General features: G+C 36.6%; 1 protein-coding gene and 1 pseudogene across 1 annotated transcript in view; both read right to left on the bottom strand.

Annotated features, from left to right (window-relative positions):
* The window catches only part of DMD (dystrophin), a 1,674,912-nt gene that overhangs the window by 1,434,527 nt on the left and 215,537 nt on the right, over positions 1 to 24,848 (bottom strand). Inside the window, exons 9-11 of the mRNA XM_088028834.1 lie at positions 18,551 to 18,652; positions 18,315 to 18,422; positions 9,984 to 10,163 (exon numbers count right to left, since the gene is read on the bottom strand). Coding sequence (XP_087884960.1) covers positions 9,984 to 10,163; positions 18,315 to 18,422; positions 18,551 to 18,652 — 390 coding nt within the window. The remainder of the gene's footprint in view (positions 1 to 9,983; positions 10,164 to 18,314; positions 18,423 to 18,550; positions 18,653 to 24,848) is intronic.
* On the bottom strand, positions 20,761 to 23,973 carry LOC114199438 (RNA polymerase II elongation factor ELL2 pseudogene; annotated as a pseudogene).

Genomic DNA, 24,848 nt, shown 5'->3' with positions numbered 1-24,848 from the left:
CAGAAAGTAACACAGCTGTTAAAAAAAATGCTTAAAATATAACTTCAAACCTACCTGTCTTTAACCCAAAATGATCATTACAAGATGAAATTAAGTTTACCCTTAATTTAAAAAAAATGTCATTTTTAAGGAGGATTCCAAGAGCATTTAATTTTTTCAGAGTAATATTTTTTAACCATGAGCAAGTTTTTTTGCATACAATGATGGCTTGAAGAGAATACATTTCAGGGGGAAATTTTCTAATTTTGTATGTGGAGGCACCAGAATGCAGAAATTCTGAAAATGCAAACATATTGTTTACAGTTGTATCTAATGTTATGAAACATTTGTGCTACTGGATATTTGGCTGTGAAGTTAATTTCTGTAGTATTTTCTCACTGATACTTCTGAAATTGGGTAGATGGGCCCACCGAGAGTAAGGTATGGAGAAATGGCAACATCATATACTACAAAAAGGCATTTAGAAATATAGACAACCTTCTAAGAAAAAGCAATCATTTTTAATAAAATAATAGTAAGACATAAATCTGTCATTGTTCTACACTACAATCATTACTGTCCTGTAATTGAAAATACTCCTTTGTTTCCTTTGGGATGGAATAATGAAAAAAAAAAACAAACAACTGTTCATTGACCCTGTAACCATAGGATATAATTTGTTATATATAACAAACTAATAATTACTTTCAAAACCTACTTCATATAATCAGAATAAAAACCAAATGGTCGTGTACTAAATTTCCCCATGGCTTTTAGTTATTGACTGTAAACACTTAATTATGTGTTAGAATCATTAGAAATACAGACAAGAAGGGATTATGGAGGTCATTTAGTATAGCTTTCCACTTACTGTAGGATTTACTACTCCCAGAAGCAGATAACTCCTTCCGGAATATGGCAGCCAATCTTCCCATTAGCAAAGGTTTTACACCTAGTAAAAGCCTCCCTTATTATGGCTTGGTTCATTTAAAGTTTGTTTTGAATCCTGAACCAACACAGAGTAAAGTAAGTATTGTTTCTATCCGACAGTCTTAAAGATCTGAAGATTGATAATCATGACTCTGATAAATCTTATTTCCAAGTTTTAAAATATCAGGTATTTGCTAGAGTTAGATTTAATCTGATTTTGGTGCTCCAAAACCTAGGTTTCCTGACTTTGGACATCACATTTAATTAAAGCAATCTAAACTTGTATGAGTTACTCAGCAGCTGAATCATGTTTTAATTAAATTCTAGCCTGTATTCTATATGTATCACTACAGAATATTCAGAAATGAATAAAACGGAATCTTGATTTTTAGGGAACTTACAGTATAGTAGTGAAGGTGACAAACACACACATAATTGTGAGGCAAGGTGAGTGCTACATGAAAAATAGGAGTATGCAAAATGATTACCTGCACTGAACATATAGTAATCAAGGCAGTTTCTTTTTAAATATTACAAAAACAAATTTCCCTCAGCCAGGATCCTCACATTTAAATGTATCTAATGCTGCATATAACACTTATCTTTGTTCACAGGATAAGGTATAATGGAAAAATGTTGGAAAAAACTTAATGTCAGCAGGTACTGGCTTAAATAAATTATAGTACATGCATGTGACAGAGTTATTGTACATGTTTCAAATATTTTCAGTGCCACTGGAAAATGTTTACATTATAGTACTGAATAAACAACACAAATGGTAGTTATGTTTTGGCAGGGAAAGCACAGATAATTTCTACTATGGACTATATATTTCTGTATTCTTTCTATTTTCCAACTTTCTACAACAAAACGTTTTCTGCAAAAGGTTGCGTTTGCAGGCAGTGAAAACTTTCAGAACTTTTCTATTCAAATTGTTGTTTTTAGGTCAGTCATACCTATGTATCTTTCGAACTAGGGAAGTATGTCATCCAAATACTTTAAAATAACTGAACATTAGGACAGCTGAAAATCTACTAAGAATGACTTAAGGCCACCATTAAGATGTTTAATGGAGCAGGGTCAAAATTAGAATATAACATAGTTTGAGTGATATTCCACAAACTTTGAGGCTACCTAAATAAACCCTCATTCAGTCGTCTTCCCCATTGTTACTTAAAGAAGTATAATTAACATACAGGGTTATATTAGTTTCAGAGGTACAATAGAATGAAGAATTCTATACATCTCTCATTGCTCAGCAATACAAATGTACTCTTAACTCCCTTTACTGATTTCACCCATCCCCCACCTACTTCCATTTTAATTATCAGGATATTGGAAATAACTTTCAAGTGTCCTCATGAAAATAAAATACATTTGTTTTTAAATACTATTCCCTTGATCTGTCAATCATCCAGTAAAAATGGAAAAGAGTTCCTTTAGACTGCTTACAGTGATTAAAACGGACTCTTTGAATCAGGCTCCACAATTCTCAAACCCCAGGTCCAGAGTTCACATACGGTAGCATTTAGAGTAGGTTCATTTGTCTCTCAGAACTTTGATTTCATTTCTTCATAAGTAAAATGGGAATGATAACGCCCCTCTCACAAAGGTGCTGCAAACAGGGCTGGCTTCATGACTCTGCAGCTTACGTAGCCCCCCAAGTCCCCTCCCTCAAAGAACCCCATGCTTGGTTTCATGCTCTGCTGTCACACTCTTGACATCCTTATTAATATTTGAACCACAAGCCCTGCATTTTCATTTTGTCCTGGGCCCCACCAATTATGTAGCCAAGCCTTAGTTTCAAGAATTAAATTATGTAATGTCTGAATACAACGCTTTCTCAGTATATATTAGTAATAACCACTATCTGCTCCAAATGTTCGTAGAAAATTTAAAATTTTTTCTCTACTGAACCTTCTTACTCATAAGGTTACTTATGTTAGTTTCCAAAAGTTAAATTTTCCCATTGTGGGAAAAACTGGAAGAGCATTTGCCCACTCACTTGATAGTTCTAGGGTATACATCTTCCTGTATAATAAGGTTATATAATTTTGGTAGTTCCGGAGAAATCAAACTACTCTCAAACAATAAAATTCTTTCTTGCCATCTTCTCTTCCATTTGTTTAAAAACTCACATTGCAAAAAGGAAATATATGCACATTCAAGCCCGTTTAAAGAATATAAAAAGGCATACGATGAAAGGAAACATTTCAACCCACTGTCTCTGGTTTCACAGGGGCAACTAGTTGTCTTTATCCCCAGCTCTTACATTTTAAATTAACTTTGTGAGTGCTGGTTCTTTTTCTTTTATTTTGGCTATATTCTTAACTGCATCTTTTATTTTTCCAATTAACTATTTAAATATTCTTGCCTTTAAAAGTTCTTTGGGGTTACAGATTTCCACTTATTGCAATGTGAGATATTCTACTATTTGAACATTTAAAGAAATTTACTAAAAGAGATTCAAGCTATGAAGAATCAGTTATCTACTTTATCTTATCATTTTCATTATTATGAAAATACTAATTAAGAATACCTACCAATTACAAAGCTCTTTGCCTGTCCCAGGCACTATGCTAAGTGATTTGCATTCATTATCTTACTTAAAATACTTAGAATAGTACATGCAATCCAGGCTTATTAAGTGGTAGCTGCCATTACCTCATGGACCCAAGAGTAAATACTATTATTACTCCCATTTTATAGATGAGAGGTAAAATTTTGAGGCAGATACAACTTGTAAGTGGCAGAGCAAAAATGTAAGCCCAAGTCTCAATGTTCCTTTATCCCACTCTTAGTAGGTATGGTCACCTGATGCTATACCTGTTCAGATTTCTGAATGGTTATTTTCCTTTAAGCAGAGGGTGAGTTTATATATACACACATGCATATATGAAGTCAGAAAAAGATTGAAGAAAAAAAAGAAAATGCACATAATGGCATATGACCATCTTTTAATGCCCTTCAGCTCCTGATAAACTAATTAAATTTGGGAAAAATCAATCAAATTAAATACACCTGAATTTTTTAAACAATCTAATCAGGTTGACAACTGTGGATGAGAGTTTTTTGTTGTGTCATTTTTATACACATAACTTTAGAGACATCAATTGACTTTTAATGGGTATGGAAGAATTGTGGCTTTACAGTTTAAAATATACTGCATAATCATAGCAACAGCTTTAGCTGATAATTGGTAGCCAGGCTTAAAACCATCTCCACAGGCACGGTAGCACAAGGCTCAAATATCTGATGGTATAAGGATTTACAACTCTAAGCAACAGAAAGAATTTATACACTGAACTTTATGAGAAACCGGGGGTAAAAGATCAAGTGCTCACAAAGGAAGGTGGATGATTAATCAAAAGGCTATAAAATACTCTATCCCCTGACCAAGGGCAGAGGAATTACCATAGCTAAGCGGAGCATACAAGGAGTGCTGAAGTTCATGAGAGTGGTTGATAACTAAAGTTCATTATTAAATTACTGTCTGGTTTTGATACTGATCATAAGGCAATATAACTTCTTTTTTTTTTAAAGATTTTATTTGTTTATTTGACAGAGAGAGAGAGATAGCGAGAGCAGGAACACAAGCAGGGGGAGTGGGAGAGGGAAAGGCAGGCCTCCCGCCGAGCAGGGAGCCTGATGCGGGGCTCGATCCCAGGACCCTGGGATCATGACCTGAGCCGAAGGCAGAGGCTTAACAACTGAGCCACCCATGCGCCCCAGGCAATATAACTTCTTGAAAAGATAACAACATTGGAATCATGAACACACTTAGGGCCCATATTCAAAAGATATCAAAAAAGAAGTAATTCTCCTATTTGAAATAAAATATATAACAATTAAGGTTTATTCTATAAAACTATCTGTTCAATTTCATGTTCATATAAAACACTTCATATTATCTTTTGTACAAATTGCCAGAAAGAAGAGAGTCATGTTGGATTTATGATTCATACTAAACACAGATTTTGAGAGACTGTGTGAATTAACTGTATCTGCAAAAACTCAAGAAGCAATGACATTTATTTTCTTCTGATCCACCTGACCTTCCTCTACACACCGTCTGACATAACGTAATGAAACAGAGTCTTTAACTAGGGATGCAGATGATCACGTGTACATTGAGGGGAAATGCGTATTTTTCTTTATGTGTTATTTTATTTATTTTCAGTAGAGAACAGATGTATCATATAGATGTTGAGTATTTTATCTTCAGAGTATTTTAAAATACAGGGTATTTGTGATGAGTTAAATGTACACATTTCAGAAGTCAGTCTTATTTTTACAGGAAGAGATTTTAATTTTCATTATCATCTTCCAGCTGACTCTGAGATTGATATAGCAGAGATAGTTGGAATCTCTTCACCAGTGACTTCAGAGTTTTATATAAAATTTCAAGCAAAGAGAAACATATCACAGGCATTGAGAACTGGAAGGACACTATGGAGATCTTCCTAGCCCAGACTTTCCATTTTATAAATAAGGAATGAGAGTGTCCAATAATTAACTCAGCCCTTGTCTCTTAAGTTTTCAGTGCCTACAGCATTTTATGTTGTTGTAGATAATGAATTTATAAAATAAAAACTATTACGTTGATATACAAGGCCCATTCTCAAACATCTACTTTAGTTGGAGGTAGGAAAAGGATACAGTTAATTTACTTGGAAATTTTCTAATAAAACCTTTAACCTAAGCTATTAACTCAAAGATGTTCTAAAATTCAAGATGGTAAGTCCATGAATTTAGATAGTCCTTTTTTTTAATTTAATTTAATTTTATTATGTTATGTTAGTCACCATACAATATATCATTAGTTTTTGATGTAGTGATAGTCCTTGAATAAGACAGAAACCTAAAATAAATCAAGGGATTTTATTTTAATTCTAGGTTTTATAAAACCATTTTTTTTTAATTGGCATCAGGCTGATTAGGCTTGGAGAACTTTCAGTAACCAATGAAAAGGGTTGTCAACAGAAAGGCTTTAGAGTATTTTTAATTAAAATCATTGGCAGGGGTGCCTGGGTGGCTCAGTTAAGTGCCTGACTCTTGGTTTCGGCTCAGGTCATGATCTCCGGGTCCTGGGACTGAGTACCGCATTGGACGCCATGCTCAGCAGGGAGTCTGCTTAAAACATTGCTTGAAAGGCAAATAAAGAAATGTTCATCTTAATACCTTTGCATCTCTGTATTTGCATTTCTGCTATTACTAAAAATCCTGGCTTATTGTCTTCAACCATGTTTTACACTACAACCATGTCTGGCAAGAGTTTAAAAACTCTCAGCAGGACATCAATGATACAGAATAGATAAATACATACATAATGATCACTTTCTCTCTTTCAGCATCTGTGACTAGAGATAGAGAAATATACAACATAAACATGTACTCTCATGTTCAAGGAAAGGAGGATTCTGGGCACATTAATTTTAGCTTTAAGATATCTGGGCTTATATTTCAGAACAATGCAAAATGGTCAAAAGAAACATAGCAAAATATTCAGGAAATGGAAATGACATGTATAAACTTACATGTGCCATAAAATGTCCCTTACTCCTGGCAAAGAAAATAATTTACTAAACAATGACACAACTACAGAACTTCTGAGCTCATCTAGATAGATTTTTACATTTAAACACCTAATGCCAAGTTTAATATAAAATACTATAATAAATTATAAAGCACATGAATATTATACCCTTTCCATAGTATATATGATTTCAGTTAAATGGGGGAAAAGATGGTTTCAAATCACTAAAATTATGTGTAAATTTAAAGTATTATCTATAATTAATTTCTGACTATCCTATTTCCTAACTATAATAAAGGTAAAATTACATTTAGGGTCAGGGTCACAAACATTTAGAAAAAAAAAACTGTGTAAATTTCAAGAAGCATATTTATAAAAGATTTAGAGGACACAGAGGGTCATTTGAGTTTTTAAATAAGTCAGTCCAGAGTATGTTTGATTTGTTTTCTTTTCCCATCTTAAGCATCCACATAGCAAGGGTTATTATTCTTCCTAACTTTTGGAAACAAAGTATTTCTATTTTCTTATGCTGCCTTCTCATCAACTTAAGAATCCTCAGCTTGTGTCCAGGTATTATTCAAGCCAACCTTGACTTTGAAATGCAAGAGAACAGCCTCACAGCTGATTTTTTTCCCATATTTTGATCTCTTGCCATGCTACTGCTTCAAAAGGTCAAAATCCCTCAAAGGTTTGACCTGAATAGCAGTCAAAAATTCAGGCACACAATGTTCCTTATAAGAGCACAATCAGATGCCTTGTCATTTCGGTCATAATTCCTATATCCTACTGGATTTTAACCATTACCAGATTTTGCTCATTCTTTACACCAATCACTTAAAAGAATTTTTAGAAGATTGCAATATTGTTATCATTAATGGGGCAGATTCTCACATCCTCCCCCGGCCCCCACAAACATACCAGAAAGTGTGCATACAAGAGAGCTTTGTTCTTCAAAGTCAGAACCTTGCCCTCAATATTCTTGGGCTTTTTCCCATGTAATTTTGATCGAGTTCAATTTTACATTTAAGAAAGAAAATCTAGGGCTTTTTTTAGTTGTGATACTATTGCATGGTTCTCTCCATCTCCTTTTCATTACTCAGTCCTTGCGTAGCTTTGTTTTTATCTTTCTAAGAGTCCCAACCCACCCCAGCAATGATTGGATTGGGCCTATGATAGTTCCTTTTGGGGGAAAAAAAATGAGCAAAACCTGAAATACTGAACTGTAGAAAAGCTGAAGCTTAGTATTCTAAAAAGCAACTTGCCTAATATAAGTCTACTTACCTGCTTCTAACCTGGTATAGTAGTGCATAAATGTGTGAAAATAAAAATTTAAAAAATGATACTGAACTACAAAACCCCTCCAGACTCACTAAACAGTATGCTCTGTATATCAAGAGCACCAGAGTTCTTTTTTTCCCCAAAATGCTTTCATGTCTATGACTTTATTTTATCCTCATCACATCCCAATGGGCAAATACAATGGATACATGTTGTACCGTATGTTGAACATCATTTTATAAAGAACTATATGAACCAGAGCTAGTAGTGTTTTATTACAGGTTTTGAAAAGTTCAAAAATAGGAAGATGAGTAAGTGCCCTGGGTGGTAGTCTTATAATTTTAGACCGTTAAAAATAAGGTTTCTGAGTTGTTTTTTGTTTTTTGTTTTTTGTTTTTTTACCAACTAGGATAACAAATCAGTAATGTTTTGATGATATATACAACGCTCCTTAGAAGGTAGGCTCATTCCAAGAAAGTGAGTATATTTAAATACAGCATTGATAGGAAGGTCTCTATTTTCCCCCATTTTAGGCAGCACTGTGGAAAAACCCACAATGTAGGGATGGACACATATGCCACCGTCTTGTTAATTCAGTGTTTTTTAAAAATATGTTCTGTAGACTGTATCAAAGGCTGCAAGCAGATTACTGGTTTACTGAATGAGATTCTCTGAGCATGAGATCCAGAACCAAGCATTTTAATCAGTTTCCCAGGTGATTATTATACAGATACAAGTTTGAAAACCACTGTATATAATGCAAGTGAACAAAAGCATGACCTACTGGTAACAGTTACATGTCCATAAATACACCCTTTTAAAGGGATGCATTTCTAAATAACTTTCTTTGTAAGGCAATGCCAATCCTTCTGAACATGGTAAGTGACCATTTTACAGCAGCAATAATCTATGGAACCAATGGGTACATATTGGAATGATATCACTGATGGTTTGAAAAGTATCAAATTTTCTAATGCTTCACAATTTATTACATAAATGCCAGTGTTAAGGCAAAGTAACCATGGCCAGATCATATACAATAAAATGAATCATGAGGTGGTTTTAAAATCACTATTAGATCAAGCAACTGATAAAAATATATTCAGTGGAAAACAAACAGAATTTTTATTTATGTCCAATGACTGCATAGGACATAATTACAATTTACATTCCTTCAAATTTAATATTTTAAGTATGAATTTAACTTCAGAAGGGAGGATGAAGTATGATTGAAAATCATATATGTTGCTTGATCCTGTTTTCTTAAATTATATTTCTGGATGCAATACTTTAAACTTCATTGCATCTTTCAACAAACATTTCCTAAGTGCTACTTATCAGATGTCAAGTGTCAAGAAGACAAATTCCCTGCATTGTCTCATAACAAAGGAGATAACTGCCTAAAGCTACTGAATGTGGTCACTGCTTTAATAGAGATGTATGCACGGTGCATTGAGCCATAATTTGCGACTGATTAGTAAAGGTTAGCTTCTATAATGGAAAATAATATGGCAGAATATGTTAAATACTATTATATATAAAGTTAGTATTTTGAATGATGACCCATGATTCCACCATCTAATATCAGATAATAAAAGTTTCTACTTTAAAACCACCCCATTTTCTTTAAAGTACCAAAACTTTTAAAATGCTTAACATAAAACCACATGATGACACTACAAATGGAACACAGATGCTTTCCTAATCCACAGTCTTTGTGTTTGTGTTATGAATCAATTGTCTGTGGCAGAAAGAACATCCAATGATTAGATCCTTACTTGAAGTAATAGAACGAGGTCTTCCATGAAATCGAAGGACGTGAGCCCTAACCATGCTCCTATCACTAACTTCATTTGGACAATTCATTTTTCCTCCCTATGTTTCATTTTTCTTATAAAATGTAGGGACCAATGAATAGCCCTCCAGTTTCTAGAAATCTAGGATTTGGGCTTAGGTTGTGAGACATAGTCCCCAAGAATTTGGTCCAATTGCTCTAAGTCACTCCCATCATAATTCCCACTGAACTGGAAGGGGTTGCACTCTAAGACAGTAACTAGTTCAGTCAGTTAGCACTTACGCCTTCACCTCTCCCACATTCTCCAATATCAAGACAACCAAGGGACCCATGTTTTTATTCAACTGAATACTTGACAAGGACTAGGCCAGTGATATATTTTGTAGGGTTAATAACACTGCTCTCTTAATGAAAATTTCAAAAATCTAAAGGATGACTTATTACAGGGTAATTAGTATCACTAACCTGCGCTGAACTTTTTTCAAGTTTTTGGACTAAATTATCCCAGCGCTGGGCAAAGTTGTCCAGCCACGCTTCCATCTTTTGGGCTACCAATGTGTTTTTCAGTGTTGAAAGAAGATCTTGGTTGAGTGAGCAGAGTTTGTCCATAGTTTGCTTCTTCTTTTCCAGATCTGTTTTTAAGGACTGTTAAAACAGGAAAGAACATGCAATAAGCCTAGGTTACATTTTCTAAAACACTATAGTTCATATTGCTTTTGCATGTATTTTCTCATTTGTATAGGTAAGACTGTAATCGTGCCTGCAAAGGATCAAGAGCCCATAAGAATATAAGTAGAAAATTGTAATCCAAATAATCTTCCCAAGAAGCTTGAGGAAAAAAATAAAGTCAGATGTAGCATAAACACCTAGTAGAGAAACTTAAGAGGTATTTAAAATATTTAAGGAACTTCCAAGTAAAAAAGTAGTGTTGCTCAAAGGGCAGTTTACTGACTTTTAAAATTTTTTAGCATCTGTTATTCAATTAACATTTGGCTATCTGAGTAATTAACTTCTAAAGCTAATTTTAAAGCCCATTAAGTAATAGAACTAAGTAATTGAGTGTGACACAAATCCTTTGGAATCACTTCGCATGTTTTCTAAATACATATGTGTTTTATGGAGTAATTTTTATAACATTCATTTTTTTCAAAGTTCCTGTGAGTTATGAGGAGTCACACATGCCCTCTGATTGCTATGGAATGAATAAACAAAGTGGCTTGTATAAAATCAGTAGATCAGGACAGCTTATTCTTTCATTTTATCCATTAAGGTTACCCTGCACTTTGGAAAATCCAATTTCCAGCTCCCAAATAATAGTCCCTGACTTAATTTGTAGACACAGAATAAGAAGAAAGGAGAAAATTATTTTACAGTCCCTTTGCAATCCCCTTTCTAGCAATAGCAAGTACAATAAACATAAACCAAAGAGTGAGACCTGTCTTTCCAAAACAATTGTGAATTTAAGAACTGATATTACACATGGCAAAAAAATTATCACAAAACAGATGTACCGATTGCTCATGAACTGAAGTGTCATACACACAAAGAAATCAAAGGATACTTTATGTAGCTCATTTGGGCATGCCAACTGCACTGATAGCTCTGAGCTGCAGAAGGCTCTGGTGTCTCCTTCAATTAGCTCATCCTTTATTCAGAATCTGCTTTACCTGGTGTACTTTACATTGGATTCTTAGTGCATGCTGTTTTTAAGATATAAAAGCTAGTTGTGAAGTTCTTTCCTATTTTTCCTCAACAGTTAAGGTTTTTTTTTTCACTATTTTTTCTCAGTTTGAAAGAATGCAATAAATCAAAATATGAGTTGAGATTTCTAAGGAGAATTCATACCAAAATAAACTTTCAATGTGGGAACTTAGTAATACGTTGGTTTTGTATATTGATTTTGTTTGTTTAATTCACAGATTGCCTCTCCATCAAATTTAAATGCACACTTGGACTAGTAGTAAAACAATAGTTCAGCTGCCTGGCTAGAGCTGGGACCTAAATTTAAATTTGTAGATTCCTCCAATCCCTCATGACATCCCATTTTTCTTTTCTTCTTTTAACTTTTGGCATCCGTTTGTTTCATTGCAAGCCATCTCAAGTTTTTTTTTGGAAGTTATGATAGAATGAAAGACATCTTAAATACATTTAAAAATATAAAGATGTATATACAATCCTCTTTGGCTTACTTTCTCAGGGTTTAAGAAGCTACTTTAAATAGCTCTATGTGTAAGGCTCAGAGGTGCACCATTGTTTAAGCTAAATGGGTAACAATTTGGAAACATTTTAGAACAAGGATCTGAGAGTTATGTTTGAAGAAGAGGAAAAAAATCTGTGTTGGAAATTTATGGGTAACTTCATGTTACCTAAACAGTTTTTCTTAGATGATCTATAAAACTAATTGGACACCCAAAGAGATTTAGTGGCAAATGAAACTAAGACACCTGTGTTAAAATTAAGCCAAATGAAGAAGCACTTGGTGAGCATCACAAAAATAAAGGAGAAAGTCAAATCACCATTAAGGAATACCACTAGGGAAAATGGACTCAAGGTAAAGTAAGAACATTATTATAATGACATTGTAGAAGTATTGAATCAGTATATTTTTACCTAAATCTATATGACAAGAACACTGTACCAATGCTTCTAGTTAGTAAATTTTAGATCTGCCTTTTCTAAAATGGTGATGGCAGGTGAGTGGTTCAGTTTGTTTCCTCTTGTTCGGGGAATGTTTCCCCTCATTGGCTTGCTCTCTCTCTCGCTCTCTCTCTCTTCATGATCTCCCACTACCCGAAGGACTCTTCTACCACAGCTAATAGAAGGAGAGGACAGGAAATCCATGACAGCATTGAATCATAGTAATGAATTACCTTCTCCCATCTATCCTTGACTATCAATACTTCTATGCTTGGATTTTATGTATGCATAATAAATGACTATGATTTAATTGTTGTTTATTATTAGGGTATAAAATAGATGTCTTTCTGCATATAAAAAACTGATCACAGTTCTTGGAGTGCCAGAGAACCAGAGAGCTATGGAAAACTCAGGAAGCTCTAGAAAACTTACACATGGCAGAGGACAGCCAGGATTTTAAAAGAAGAAATGTATTTTTATTTTTCAAAGAAGCCAAGCACCTGGACCTACCTCCAAGACAGGCAGGAAGATACAGTCAATAAACTAGACCAGGCTAGTAGTAAGGAGAGACGGGAAGAAAAGAAGCCGCTCAAGAAGACAGAACAGACATGATCTATCTGGTCAACGTTAGAAGATGATTTGAAGTGCAAAATGAACGTCTCCTTACAAAAGGCCCAGGAATTCCTTGAGGGAACATCAGAGTCACGTGGAAGCCTTGCTAAAATAAAGATTTCTGGGCCCTACTGCCAGTCTGTATGAATTAGTAGGTCTGGGCTGAGACCTAAGAATTTGCATTTCTAACAAGTTCCCAGGTGTTGTTAGATGCAGGTGTCCCAGGACCTCACAAGATCCCAGTCTGGGGATCACAGTTTGAGAACCATTGATTTTACTTGCACGAATACTTTGAGGCTGGTGACAGGAGGTGAGGCAAAGTAATCAAGTCCCGGTAGAATGGCACTATCGATAGGGACTTGCTGAGCTACCATAAGTACTTCAACCCTGCCATGTGTCCCACAGCCAGTCGAGACTGTCCTCAACTCCCTAGTACCCCTGGATCCCCTGCACACCTTCGGCTCATGGATCATCAGGCTTCCCAGAGCTGCCCTTCCCCGCAAAACACCACCAGTCCTCACAGGAGCTGCACACTTCCTTTCAGATTTGGGCCTTCCCGGGCTAGCCTACATGATTCTACCAGCCTTGGCATTCACCTCATAAGGGTCACTGTTTCTTCTCTCCTTTCCTTTTTATCATTCATAGCAAATAAAAAGTCAGTTTTGACCACACAAAAATAAAAAAAAAATAATAGATCTACACGGTTTGGATAAAAGCACAGATCTAGAGGAAATTAAATACTTGACTCCTCAGTTCCCACCTCAAAGGAAAAGGAGGAGATCCCATGGGCTATTGGTGATAATATTTCAAAACAAATTACACTGATTATAAATAAAAGAGAGTTTGAGCACACTGTATCTATACCTAGGTATGTAGTAGGAACTGGTGGCAGATGGTACCTGTTTTAGGTCTCAGATTGTGACATATTTTAATGAACATTAAATTCTTATTCACTGCCTGAGTCAGCAGGGGAATTTTACCTCAAATTCTAGACCAGCTGTCAGGTTTTGTTAATTGGCTTAAACTATCAAACAGTAAGACTCATACAAAACATATTTTCACTTTGTTCACAAGCAAGGTGACATAATTTGAATTTTAATAATATTGGAAAATTATTGAGACTTTGCTAAAAGAGTATTTTCATGGTCCTGAGGCTAGTAAAGGCTTTTATTCACTAAAATGTCAACATAGTAGCACATGATCGCTCCAAATGATAGTTCTCGATTGCAGTTCTTTTGTTGTCAAGGAATCAAATGATATGAGGAGTTTTGAAATAGCTTAACAGGGCTGGGCCTGAGTCTGGATGTCTTGGTGCTCAGTTTGACTCTGCGACTAATATTCTATGGTATCTTATGCATGCCACATGTTTTATCCTGGGCCTCAATTTCTTCTGAAATAAGCTGTCTCATTCCTCCTCTTCCTACCCAATGCTACTTAGTTCACTTCTACTAACTGGTCTCCTTCATACCAAAGAATATTCCACAAATGCGACTATGATTGTTATCAAATTCTCAGTGGCTCCCCATCAACTGCAGAACAAAATTACAACTATATCACGGACGTTCTTGCATTCTTTTGATACAAATAGAGATGACTTTTCTGAAATCTGTCTTTCGTGGTCAAATCACTCCAGAAAGCATATATAAATATTTTTTTTTTGAGGAATGAATTCTTTTCCATAACAAGCTAGCTTGTAATAAGAAGTGATATATTAGTGAATCTATGTTAAATTAAAAACCTAAGATTAGTAACTATGGAGCAAAAAAATGTACGATACAAATAAGTATTTGGTAAAACAGTACCAATTTAACTGGGGAAGTTTATTTAAGATTAGCTTTAAATAAATGATTTGATTATATTATATAATATCAATATAGATATAGATTCATTTAGGTAAAATTATAAAACATTATTTATAACAGACCATTGTTTTAAATTAGATTTAACATCAAGTTAGTAGTTAATAGAATTACTCTATCAAAAATCAAGAAGAAATGCTGACTATGGAATATTTTATTTGAAAAACTAAGCTCTTGGGGCGCCTGGGTGGCTCAGTTGACTGTCCGACTCTTGGTTTTGGCTCAGGTCATGACCTCAGGGTCCTGGGATCGTGCCCCACATAGGACTCTGCGCTCAGCTGGGAGTCTGCCTAAGATTCTCTCTCTTCTCTCTCTGCCCCTCCCCCTGTTCATTCTCTCTCTCTCTCTCTCAAATAAATAAATAAAATCTTAAAAAAAAAGAAAAACTAAGTTCTTAATCTTACACTGCCTTCTCCTTTACAGCAAAATAATAAAGTTCACAGTGGAAGATAAGCTTTAGAAATCTTTTCTAATCCTGTAAGTTTCAATTCAAACTGGAATGTCTTATTGAAGCCCTCCCTGATGTCCTTTTACTGCCAAAGTTCCCTCATTTCTCAAAACACACAGGTACTTATAATTAACGCCCTTTGGGTTGCTTTAATGTTTTTTCTAGTTTTCCAAATGAAGGCATGAGCCCCTTATGTGAGGATAATCATTTCTTATACTTCTCTTATAATTCTCAAAGAATTTAATTTAGACTATTACTTTTTTTAATTTAATTTAATTTTATTATGTTATGTTAGTCACCATACAGTACATCATTAGTTTTTGATGTAGACTATAACTTTAGGACTACATCTTGTTTACAGCCTTCTAGGACATTCTTAGTGTTACTTTTTTGTTTTAACTGAAATCTTCTTCCAGGTTTGCTGTGTTTTATCAAAAGTACAATTTTTGTTTTGAAAAACACAGTTGCAAATCTGTCTATATCTTATGGAATTAATGTTCGTATTCTTCCAAAATTCATGAATCGAGGGCTTAAGTGCCCACTGTGGTATTATTAGGAGAAATGGCTTAGGGGAGGTTAATTAGGGTTAGATGAGAAGATGAGAGTAGAGCAGCATGATCGGATTAGTGCCCTTAGAAGAAGAGGAAGAGACACCCGCTCTTCCTCTATCTCTGCTGTGTGAGGATACAGCTAGAAGGTGCTGTCTCGAAGCCAGGAAAAGGACCCTCACCAAGAACCAAACCAGTTGGCACCTTGATGTCATACTTTCGAGCTTCCAGATGTGTGAGAAATAAATGTCTGTTGTTTAAGGCATCCAGTCTGTGATATTTGTTATAGAAGTCTGAGATGACTAACACAGGAATTGGTACCAAGCAGTGGGGTCCTGTGGTAACAAACCCCTAAAAATGTATATACAGCTTTGAAACTGAGTAACGGGTAGAGGCTGAGAGAGTCCTGAGGTGCATGGTAGAAAAAGCTGAGACTACCATGAAAGAACTCCTAAAGGCAATTCTGGTGAGGGATCTGGCAGAAAAGAGGAGATCTGCAAAGTGTCCATGTTTTTGGAGTGTACATAAATTAAAATGGGCAAAAATATTGGTATAAATATGGATGGTAGAGGTCATTCTGATGAACTCTCAGACGCAAATGAGGAAGCTATCATTGGAAACAGGGGAAAGGAAGATCCTAGTTATAAAGTGGCAGAGAACTTGGCTGAATTGTGTTGACGTTCAGCATTTTGTGGAAGGCGGGACTTGTGAGCGATGGAACTGGATATTTCGCTGCGGCGATATCTAAGCAAAGTGTTGAAGGAGTGGCACGATTTCTCTTGCTTACAGTAAAATGCAAGAAGAGAGATGAATTGAAGAATAATCATTTGGCATAAAGGCACTAGAATTTAAAAATGTGGAAAATTCTCAGCCTATCCATATTGCAAAAAAAAAAAAAATGAGAAAATACATTCGGAAGAGAACACTTAAGTGTATGGTTGACTGACCATTTGATAAGATTAGTGTGGGTGGGAACCAGAGACCCAGTCAGCCATCTCAACAGAAGGCAGGACGAGAGATGGAATTATACCAACAGAAACACTGCCAGCTGGGACTAAAGGAAACAGAGAAAACCAGACAGAATGAAGGCGGGCTGCCCAAGAGGTGCAACTGCTCAAGAAAAGGGAAGAATGATGTAGGTGATTCAGAGATCCTAAGAGCTACCACTCCCACCACAGGCCCAGATGGTGGGGTTAGCTCTTCCTGGGTTTCAAAGGGTAGGGCTACATCTCCAGTTCATGGGGCAGGATGTCCCCACCCAGTAGTACCTCAGGAGCGGGGCCACTGCCGAGAGTCCTGTGGGTAGGGCTGCTGCAGAAGGCCACATGGGTGGTGCCCCATGGAACTGAAGAGGTGGGGCCACCTCTTGGAGCTCTGGAGGTGATCCTGTTACTCCAGTGGTCCTGGAGGGCAGTATATCAGTCCAAAGAGGATTATTCTTGAGGCTTAAGATCTAATGGAATTTTCTTTGCTGTGTTTTAGACCTTTATGGGACCTGTCACCCCTTCCTTCTTTCCTATTTCTCCTATTTAAGACTTCCAGGGCTCACGGGATAGAATGAATGTATTTTGCTTGTGAGAAAGACATGAACTGGGGTGGGGGGGTGGTCCATGGGTTTAATGTTATAGACTGGATACTTGTGTCCCCACAAAATTCATATGTTGAACCCTACCTCCATATACACACACAAAATGTGACGGTATTATGAGGTGGGGCCTTTGGGAGGTTATTAGGTTTAGATGAGATCATGAGAGTGGAGACTCCATATTGGAGTTCATGCCCTTATAAGAGGAGGAAATGTGTGAGGGTTGCTCAAAAGGTACAGACTTTCAGTGATAAAGTAAATAAGTACAGGGAATGTACTGCAGTTAATAATAACATACTGGGGGCACCTGGGTGGCTCACATGGTTAAGCGTCTGCCCTCAGCTCAGATCCCGGGGTCCTAGGATCAAGTCCCGCATGGGGCTCCCTGCTCCTTGGGGAGCCTGCTTCTCCCTCTGCCTCTCTCTCTTTCTGTCTCTGTCTCTCAGGACTAAATAAATAAAATCTTTTAAAAAAAATAATAACATACCGGGTATTTGAAAGTTGTTAAGAGAATAGATCTTAAAAGTTCTCATCACGAGGATAAAGAAGCATTGTAACTATGTGAGGTGATGGATGGTAACTAATTGTGGCAATCATTTTGTAATATATACAAACACTGAATCATTATGCTGTATTCCTGAAACTAATATAAAATGTGACATGCCAATTATATCTCAATTTTTAAAATTAATTTTTTTAAAATGGGAAAAAGACACAAAGTTTCCTCTCTTTCTACCATGGGAGCACAAAGTAAAAAGGTACAGTCTGCAAATCAGCAAAGGAGTCCTCACCAAAAACTAAATCTTCTGGCATGGCTGCCATTCCCAGCCTCCACAAGTGTGAGAAATAAATGTCTGTTGTTTAAGTCACCCAGTCTGTGGTATTTTGTTACAGCAGCCCAAGCTGTCTAAGATAATAGAGTTGTCCCTATTTTAATTAAGAAAGTTTACAATATGCTTTAATTGCATAGACTATGATTTAAGCACAAACAATGAACATTTGGTTTAAGATTGGGAAGAATAAAAAGACCAAATAATGGGGTTAATGTAAACTACTGGGTTTGGAAAAAAAAAAAAAAAAAACTTTTGAAAGCTAAAAAATACATACAGCCAGTTTCTGAAGACTTGATAACACTTCACTTTGATCCTTAAAACCAGTTGTGTGAATCTTGTTCACTGCATCTTCTTTTTCTGAAAGCCATGCACTAAAAAGGCACTGAAAGAAATCAAACAATTCCGAAAAAGAAAATAAATAATTACTGAAGTAGATCATTGTATGTTTTCCTTTACCCACTTACCATCTCACCATGTCTTTCACCAATGCAATTTCCCCACGTGACTCACCTGTTCGTCAGTAAAACGCTGCCATTTTAGGAGGACGTCTTGCAAAAGAACCCAGCGATCTTCGGTCCACCTACAGATGTTCGCCCATCGATCTCCCAGTACCTGTGGAACAGAAAACCCATCACCACATCAGTAAACAAATAATTGTTAACGAATTTCATTTAAAATTGCATGAATGATTTGTGAAAGCATCTAATTTCGAGTCTCCTAGGTATACTAGGAGTTATAAAGGACACCCTTCCTGCTTTTGCTTATAATTACATAAGCACTACGCCTTTCAATTTGTCTTTAGATTACTTCACTCACTCTTGCAACTGACACCGAAAAGTAAAGATACTAACAAGAAGTCTGAGACAGTTACCATACCACCATTTGAGATGTCTCCAAGGCAAATGTAAGAGAGGGAAGACATAGTTACAGAATTAAAGAGGATTTTGCAAAATGGGTATCTTTCTTAGATTTGAAAATATTTCCTATAGAATAAAAGTCTGTCTACTAAATAGAATACCTAAAGACTCTTCTTTGAAGCAATCCCATGCAATAAGAATTGCTTAATGCCCCGACTGTAGAAGAAAATCGTTAGTGATTTAAATTACATCCACATGTAGACTTTAAAAATTATCTGGATTATTCTTACAAAGTATTTAAATTCACTCTCTCTCTCTAAACTATTCTAGTGAAAAAAATCGTAATATTCCCTGAGTAGTAATTGCCCTATCTCTAGCATGTTACTAATACTAAGGTGCACACACTATTATTTTTTAATGTGTAACATAAACCAATTATCAACAGTATGTATGTATATATGTATGTATGTAAGTATGTATTTACAGGATGCTGGAGAAAAACATCTTTATTCAAGATACTACCAAAATTCTGGCAAACATTTCCCAAAAACAGATTTGCAAACATAGTGCTTTCCTTTTCAACTGGCAGCACTTTGAAAAGACAATATGATAAGACAACACAACTTGAATCAACATTAGTTCAAAATCCTTATATTTTTGAATTTTTGACCACATAACTTATGTTTCCATGTGATAAAACAAATGATAGCTTAAATCAATATCAACAGATAAACTCCATGAGATGAAAGTTTGTGCTGTTAGATGACTGATAATATGTTACGGTTAGATGTATGTGCTCTTTTCTTATATTCCTGGCTCCCAGGATGAAAAAGAAATCTTTAAATATCATTTCATGTATGTAAGTTTCTTTGCATATCTCTCTTCAAAAAATACTTTATAGGAGTATATAAGTAGGTTACCTAGATGTTTAATTTTATAATTTTGCACCAAAACTACAGACCTGTTACATTTTCTTTTTTTTTTTTTTTAAGATTTTATTTATTTATTTGACAGAGAGAGACACAGCGAGAGAGGGAACTCAAGCAGGGGGAGTGGGAGAGGGAGAAGCAGACTCCCAGCTGGGCAGGGAGCCCAATGCAGCAGGGCTCGATCCCAGGACCCTGGGATCATGACCTGAGCTGAAGGCAGACGATTAACCGACTGAGCCACCCAGGCACCCCTCTGTTACATTTTCATAACACAGTGATTTTGTCCAACATTAATAAAGCTGAAAAACTATTGAAATGGACATGCTCTTGTCTCTCGCAATGCAAATAGCACTTTGCCAGAAAAAGAAAGCCCTTCAGTAGTAAACACTCATCAGTTGTTTAACCTGAGTGTTTGGACTATTGAGAGTGGTAGCCTTTTTTCCTTCATGTATGCTCAATCCACACCACTCTGCACCATCACACACTCTGCACACATCCAGATTGAGCACATGGATTCATACGCAAGGAGACCATAGTCCCACATCAGGCTCCTTGCTCAGCGGTGTGTCTGCTTCTCCCTCTGCCCCTCCCCATGCTCATGCTCTCTCTCTCTCCCTCCCTCCCAAATAAATAAAATCTTAAAAAATTATTTCTAATGACAAACACAAATTTTTAAGGAAAAAAAGTTGATTTGAAGTACAGACACTGGATCCCCAATATTAAACAAACTTATTTCTATTGACAAACCTAAGTCTTAGGGTGCAGTGGGAGGACCAGAAAATGCACCTCCAAAATTGCAGGGAAGCAAAGTACAACAGGGAAAATAATAAATAACTCAAGTTTACTAACACTGAAACTTTCAACAAGCAAAGTTTCATTTTTTAAAAAAATCTCATAGCAACTCATTTGGAATTTTAAATAAATAAGCTTAGATTTATTCACAGCTTCTGGTCCAAGCAGAGGTCCCGTGCCATGAGTCTGCCTGCTCTCGGTCAAATTCACCGCTTAGTCTTCTGATGGGAGTCAGCTTGTTAGGAAGTTACTTGCATGTATTTTTCTTCATGAGAATTGGGACTGGACTGCTTGATCTTCTGATATTCTCATAAGACTTCTTCATCAACATTCTGATACTCTTTTGAGCCTGAAGAAAGCTGCCTTTGTTGTGTATCCAGTTTGATAAATCTTCCAGCTACAGTCTCCATCCTGGCATGCAAGGCCCTGTACTCATCATACTCAGCACTGAAGCCATCCTTGTCTCACAGGAGACAATAGCAATATATTTTGTCAAATAATCTGGGAGTTCAATTGTTGAAGAAGGCTCAGTGGAGGCAGCACAACCCTCTTTAACTCCTTCAATGGAATCAGGACTGGAGTTATTCAGCTTCACAATTTCCTCTTCTCTTTTAAGGTCCTCTTCCTTTTGTTCAGTTGTCTCAAGGTCGTGCGTTTTAATTTGGCCCCTTTCCTTCTGTTTTTAGACTTTTTTGGACTTTTTCTGAGACACTGAATGGTCTTCCTCCACAGGCTTTGGACACTTCAGTAGAAGTGAACCAGAGTTAAGGTTTCCAGAGAAGTCCTGGAGGTATATTTGTCTTGCTTGTCCTGACAGATACTTGTGTTTTGACTAAAACTGTCAACAGGTAGGTCTTGAGTGCCCCGGCCTGCTGGAGTGCTCGGGGAAGTGGAGCTAGAATTTACGATCTGAGGAGGATTGGAGCTGGGCCGGTGGGTTGAAGGCGGCGGAGGGGTAGGGCTGGCAGTGGCTGCAGGGGACAGCAGCAGGCCTGGAGCAGATTGTTCACTGGTGGGATTCAAGTGATCATTTAATGTTAGAGGCACTCGACCTGTTAGGTGAGATATTCAAGTTTATTTATTCATTAAAGGATCAATGAAATCTGAATCTCAAAGCCGATTCTGAGGAGAAGATGCAGCATCTCTTCTAGAACATGCAGGAGATTCTGAATGGCCTGTGCTTGCAGCATTCTGAGATAGAATGAGTGTGCTCGAGAGCTCTGCCTAACGACCTCTGTCTGTTTCTGTCTATTTCACCATATCCGGGCCAGTCTCTTCGAAGCGCTTTTAGAACATAATCCTTTAAGGTATATGAGAGGTCTGTAGGATTCAGATTGGCTACCTGTTGCAGAATTGCTCCGAGAGAGCTCCCTTTTTTTTTTTTTTTTTTTTTTTTTGACTAACACCGTGTTTCTGCAGCGGAGCCGGCAGCGTGGGTTTCCTGTAGGCCTTCGGGGCCAGTAAGTGAATCACCCTGTCCCTATGTCGCCGCTGAAAAACACTGGGGCTGCCATGTGTCTTTTGAATCATATGTGCAAGGTTTGTGGGGGTTGACCCCTTCCTCTCAGGCACTACATCTGAAACAGCTTGAGGTGCTTTACAAATCTGCACTCTTGTCCCTACATAGGGCCCCCCAGTTTGATCACTTCTGTGCTTCGGTCATGGGATTCCTCCGCCTGGCTCATTCTTCCTCGTGTCATCTCATACGAGTCGTTTGGAGCCCCTGCTGTACCTTGATTATGTATAAATCCTGGGCAATTGAGCTGGGAGGCTCCAGAGCTAGAGAACGTTGGCTGCATGCAGTCAAAGCTGCCCCGAGGGTGGTCTTCACCCACATTTGACCAATAGAATTGTTAAAGGCATACACTTCATTGAGGGGATCATTTTTAGGAATTTTGACAAGCCCTTGGAGCCCTTGGAACGGAATTAAAGGTCAAAAAGGAATTAAGTTCTTGTGGCTCTGGTAGGTCTCGAATGCCCAGATGGCCATCTCAGTGAGCTTCACAGGTAGTTGGGTGATGTTTTGCCCAAGTTGCCTCCACGACAGCCTCTAGCGCTGCCCCCCCACTCCCCTGGGCTCTAGCCTTCACGGCGGCCCTGGCTGCTCCAGCTTCTGCAGCCACGGTCATCCCGCTGCTCAGGTACTGTCATATACCCGACTACCAATGGTTTTTAGATGGGGAAAAAAATAAATAAAATAAAATAAATATATATAATGTGATGATTGCTGTGTAAAGGGAATGCTTTAGGACAAAAAATATGTATCATTTATTTTAATTCCATTATGATGCCCTTCACGGTCTTAAACTTCAACTTCTTGACTTTAATATAAATAAGAGAATTATTTTCCCATAGCCACTAGATCTTTACAATGGGAAGTATCTCAAAATAGAGATATGTTTTATTTTGTATAGAATTAGGGCTACAAAAAATGTAACTCATATTTTTTACAAATATATTTGGTATCTAAAATAATAAGCCTTGTCATAATTTCTAGCATACTTGATGCTACATGTTTGGATTGATCCACCTAGAACATATTAAAATATGACTCAAAAAATACAAATGTAATTAGCATCATGAAAAAATCCACCTATTTCTAAGAGGCTTGAAGACCCACCCAATTTCTTAAAAACTGTCAATCCTACCATCTTTTCAAAAAGGGAGTACCATGCATGAGTCAGGAGTAGGCAATAAACATTTTACTAACAACATTATGAAAATGATCATGTACTCCTATGCATCTTAGTCACAAGTGAGTTTTCAGTTTTTCTTCAGAAATGTCAATAAAAATGTTATTGTTTTCAACATAATGTAACGATTTTCATACTTTTTATAGTTTCACTCTCTACTCCTTTCGAATGATGTTAGTTTGAGGCAGAAGCCATAGCACTGAAATAATAATGCAAGATAACCAAAGGAAACGTGCTAACATAAACCAATGAATTCAACAATATTAGCCATTTAATTATTACAACGAAGTATTGGGGATTTTTTTTCTTTTTTTTTTTTTTTTAAAAGATTTTATTTATTTATTAGAGAGCGAGCGAGAGAGAAACAGCATGAGAGGGGAGAGAGTCAGAGGGAGAAGCAGGCTCCCCACTGAGCTGGGAGCCTGATGTGGGACTCGATCCCAGGACTCCGGGATCATGACCTGAGCCGAAGGCAGTCGCTTAACCAACTGAGCCACTAAGGCGCCCCGGGGATTTTTTTTCTGAAACATATTAGAAGCTCTTTAAGTGAACTTCCTAGTGACCATGTCAGTACACATCAGGTAAAATGGTATGTAACGTATTTGTGAATGGATTAGTTGTGAAAAAAATTAGCTTCAGAGAAAATCTTACCTTATAGCCATAACGTATACTATCTGCCTAATTTGAGGATAAAGATATAAAAGGCCAAATTGTGGGATGTTTACTGCATCCCTTTGACCCCAGTGGAAATGGGAGTCAAGCACGGGAGAGACACACTCAAACTGAAGCACCATCTTCATAAATGAAAGGAAATGTACTGAAACTTCTAAAGAAATATAGCATCGTCTCCCTACTGAAGTAACATCTTAGGTTTATAATCTCATAGATTGATGATTACAATTTATTAATTTTAGTAGGACATCCTATTAAACAAATCCAAATAAAGACCTCCATATACTAGATTCCTTAAAGTTGTTAATTTTATAGAAATTCCAAAATATACCAATGTGATACACTTTGCACTGTAGTTTTTTTTTTACTATATGAATGAGTCACAAAAAACTAATAATACGTTTTTAGATACATAGTCAACCTATTAAGAAAACTATTTTAAGAAGGGCCTTTGGTATTCTAACAATAATAGATAATTTTGATAATCCATTAAAGGCTTATAACTCAGCCAATCCAATATTTAATCTAACTTGCAGTTAATGAAAGTCTTTAATGCATTCATTCATCCATCATGAATCTGTCTAAACAACAATTACTTATTGAACATACACTGTGTGTCAAAACTGAACAGAAAAAAAGAAGTTTTGGGCTGGTTATGCTGCTATAAACACTGGGGTGTATACACCACTTCGAATCAGTATTTTTGTGTGCCTTGGGTAAATACCTAGTAGTGCAATTGCTGGGTCATAGGGCAGTTCTATTTTTAACTTTTGAGGAATCTCCATACTGTTTTTCAGAGTGGCTGCACCAGCTTGCATTCCCACCAACACTGTAACCTTTCTCCACATCCTCGTCAACATCTGTT

This window comes from Eumetopias jubatus, unplaced genomic scaffold, assembly GCF_037043125.1.
Source record: "Eumetopias jubatus isolate StellerSeaLion01/CBP00866 unplaced genomic scaffold, mEumJub1_p1.0 scaffold_11, whole genome shotgun sequence".
Classification (NCBI taxonomy): Eukaryota; Metazoa; Chordata; class Mammalia; order Carnivora; family Otariidae; genus Eumetopias; species Eumetopias jubatus.
Note: the sequence above shows the minus strand (reverse complement) of the source record. Positions and strands in the feature narration are given on the sequence as shown.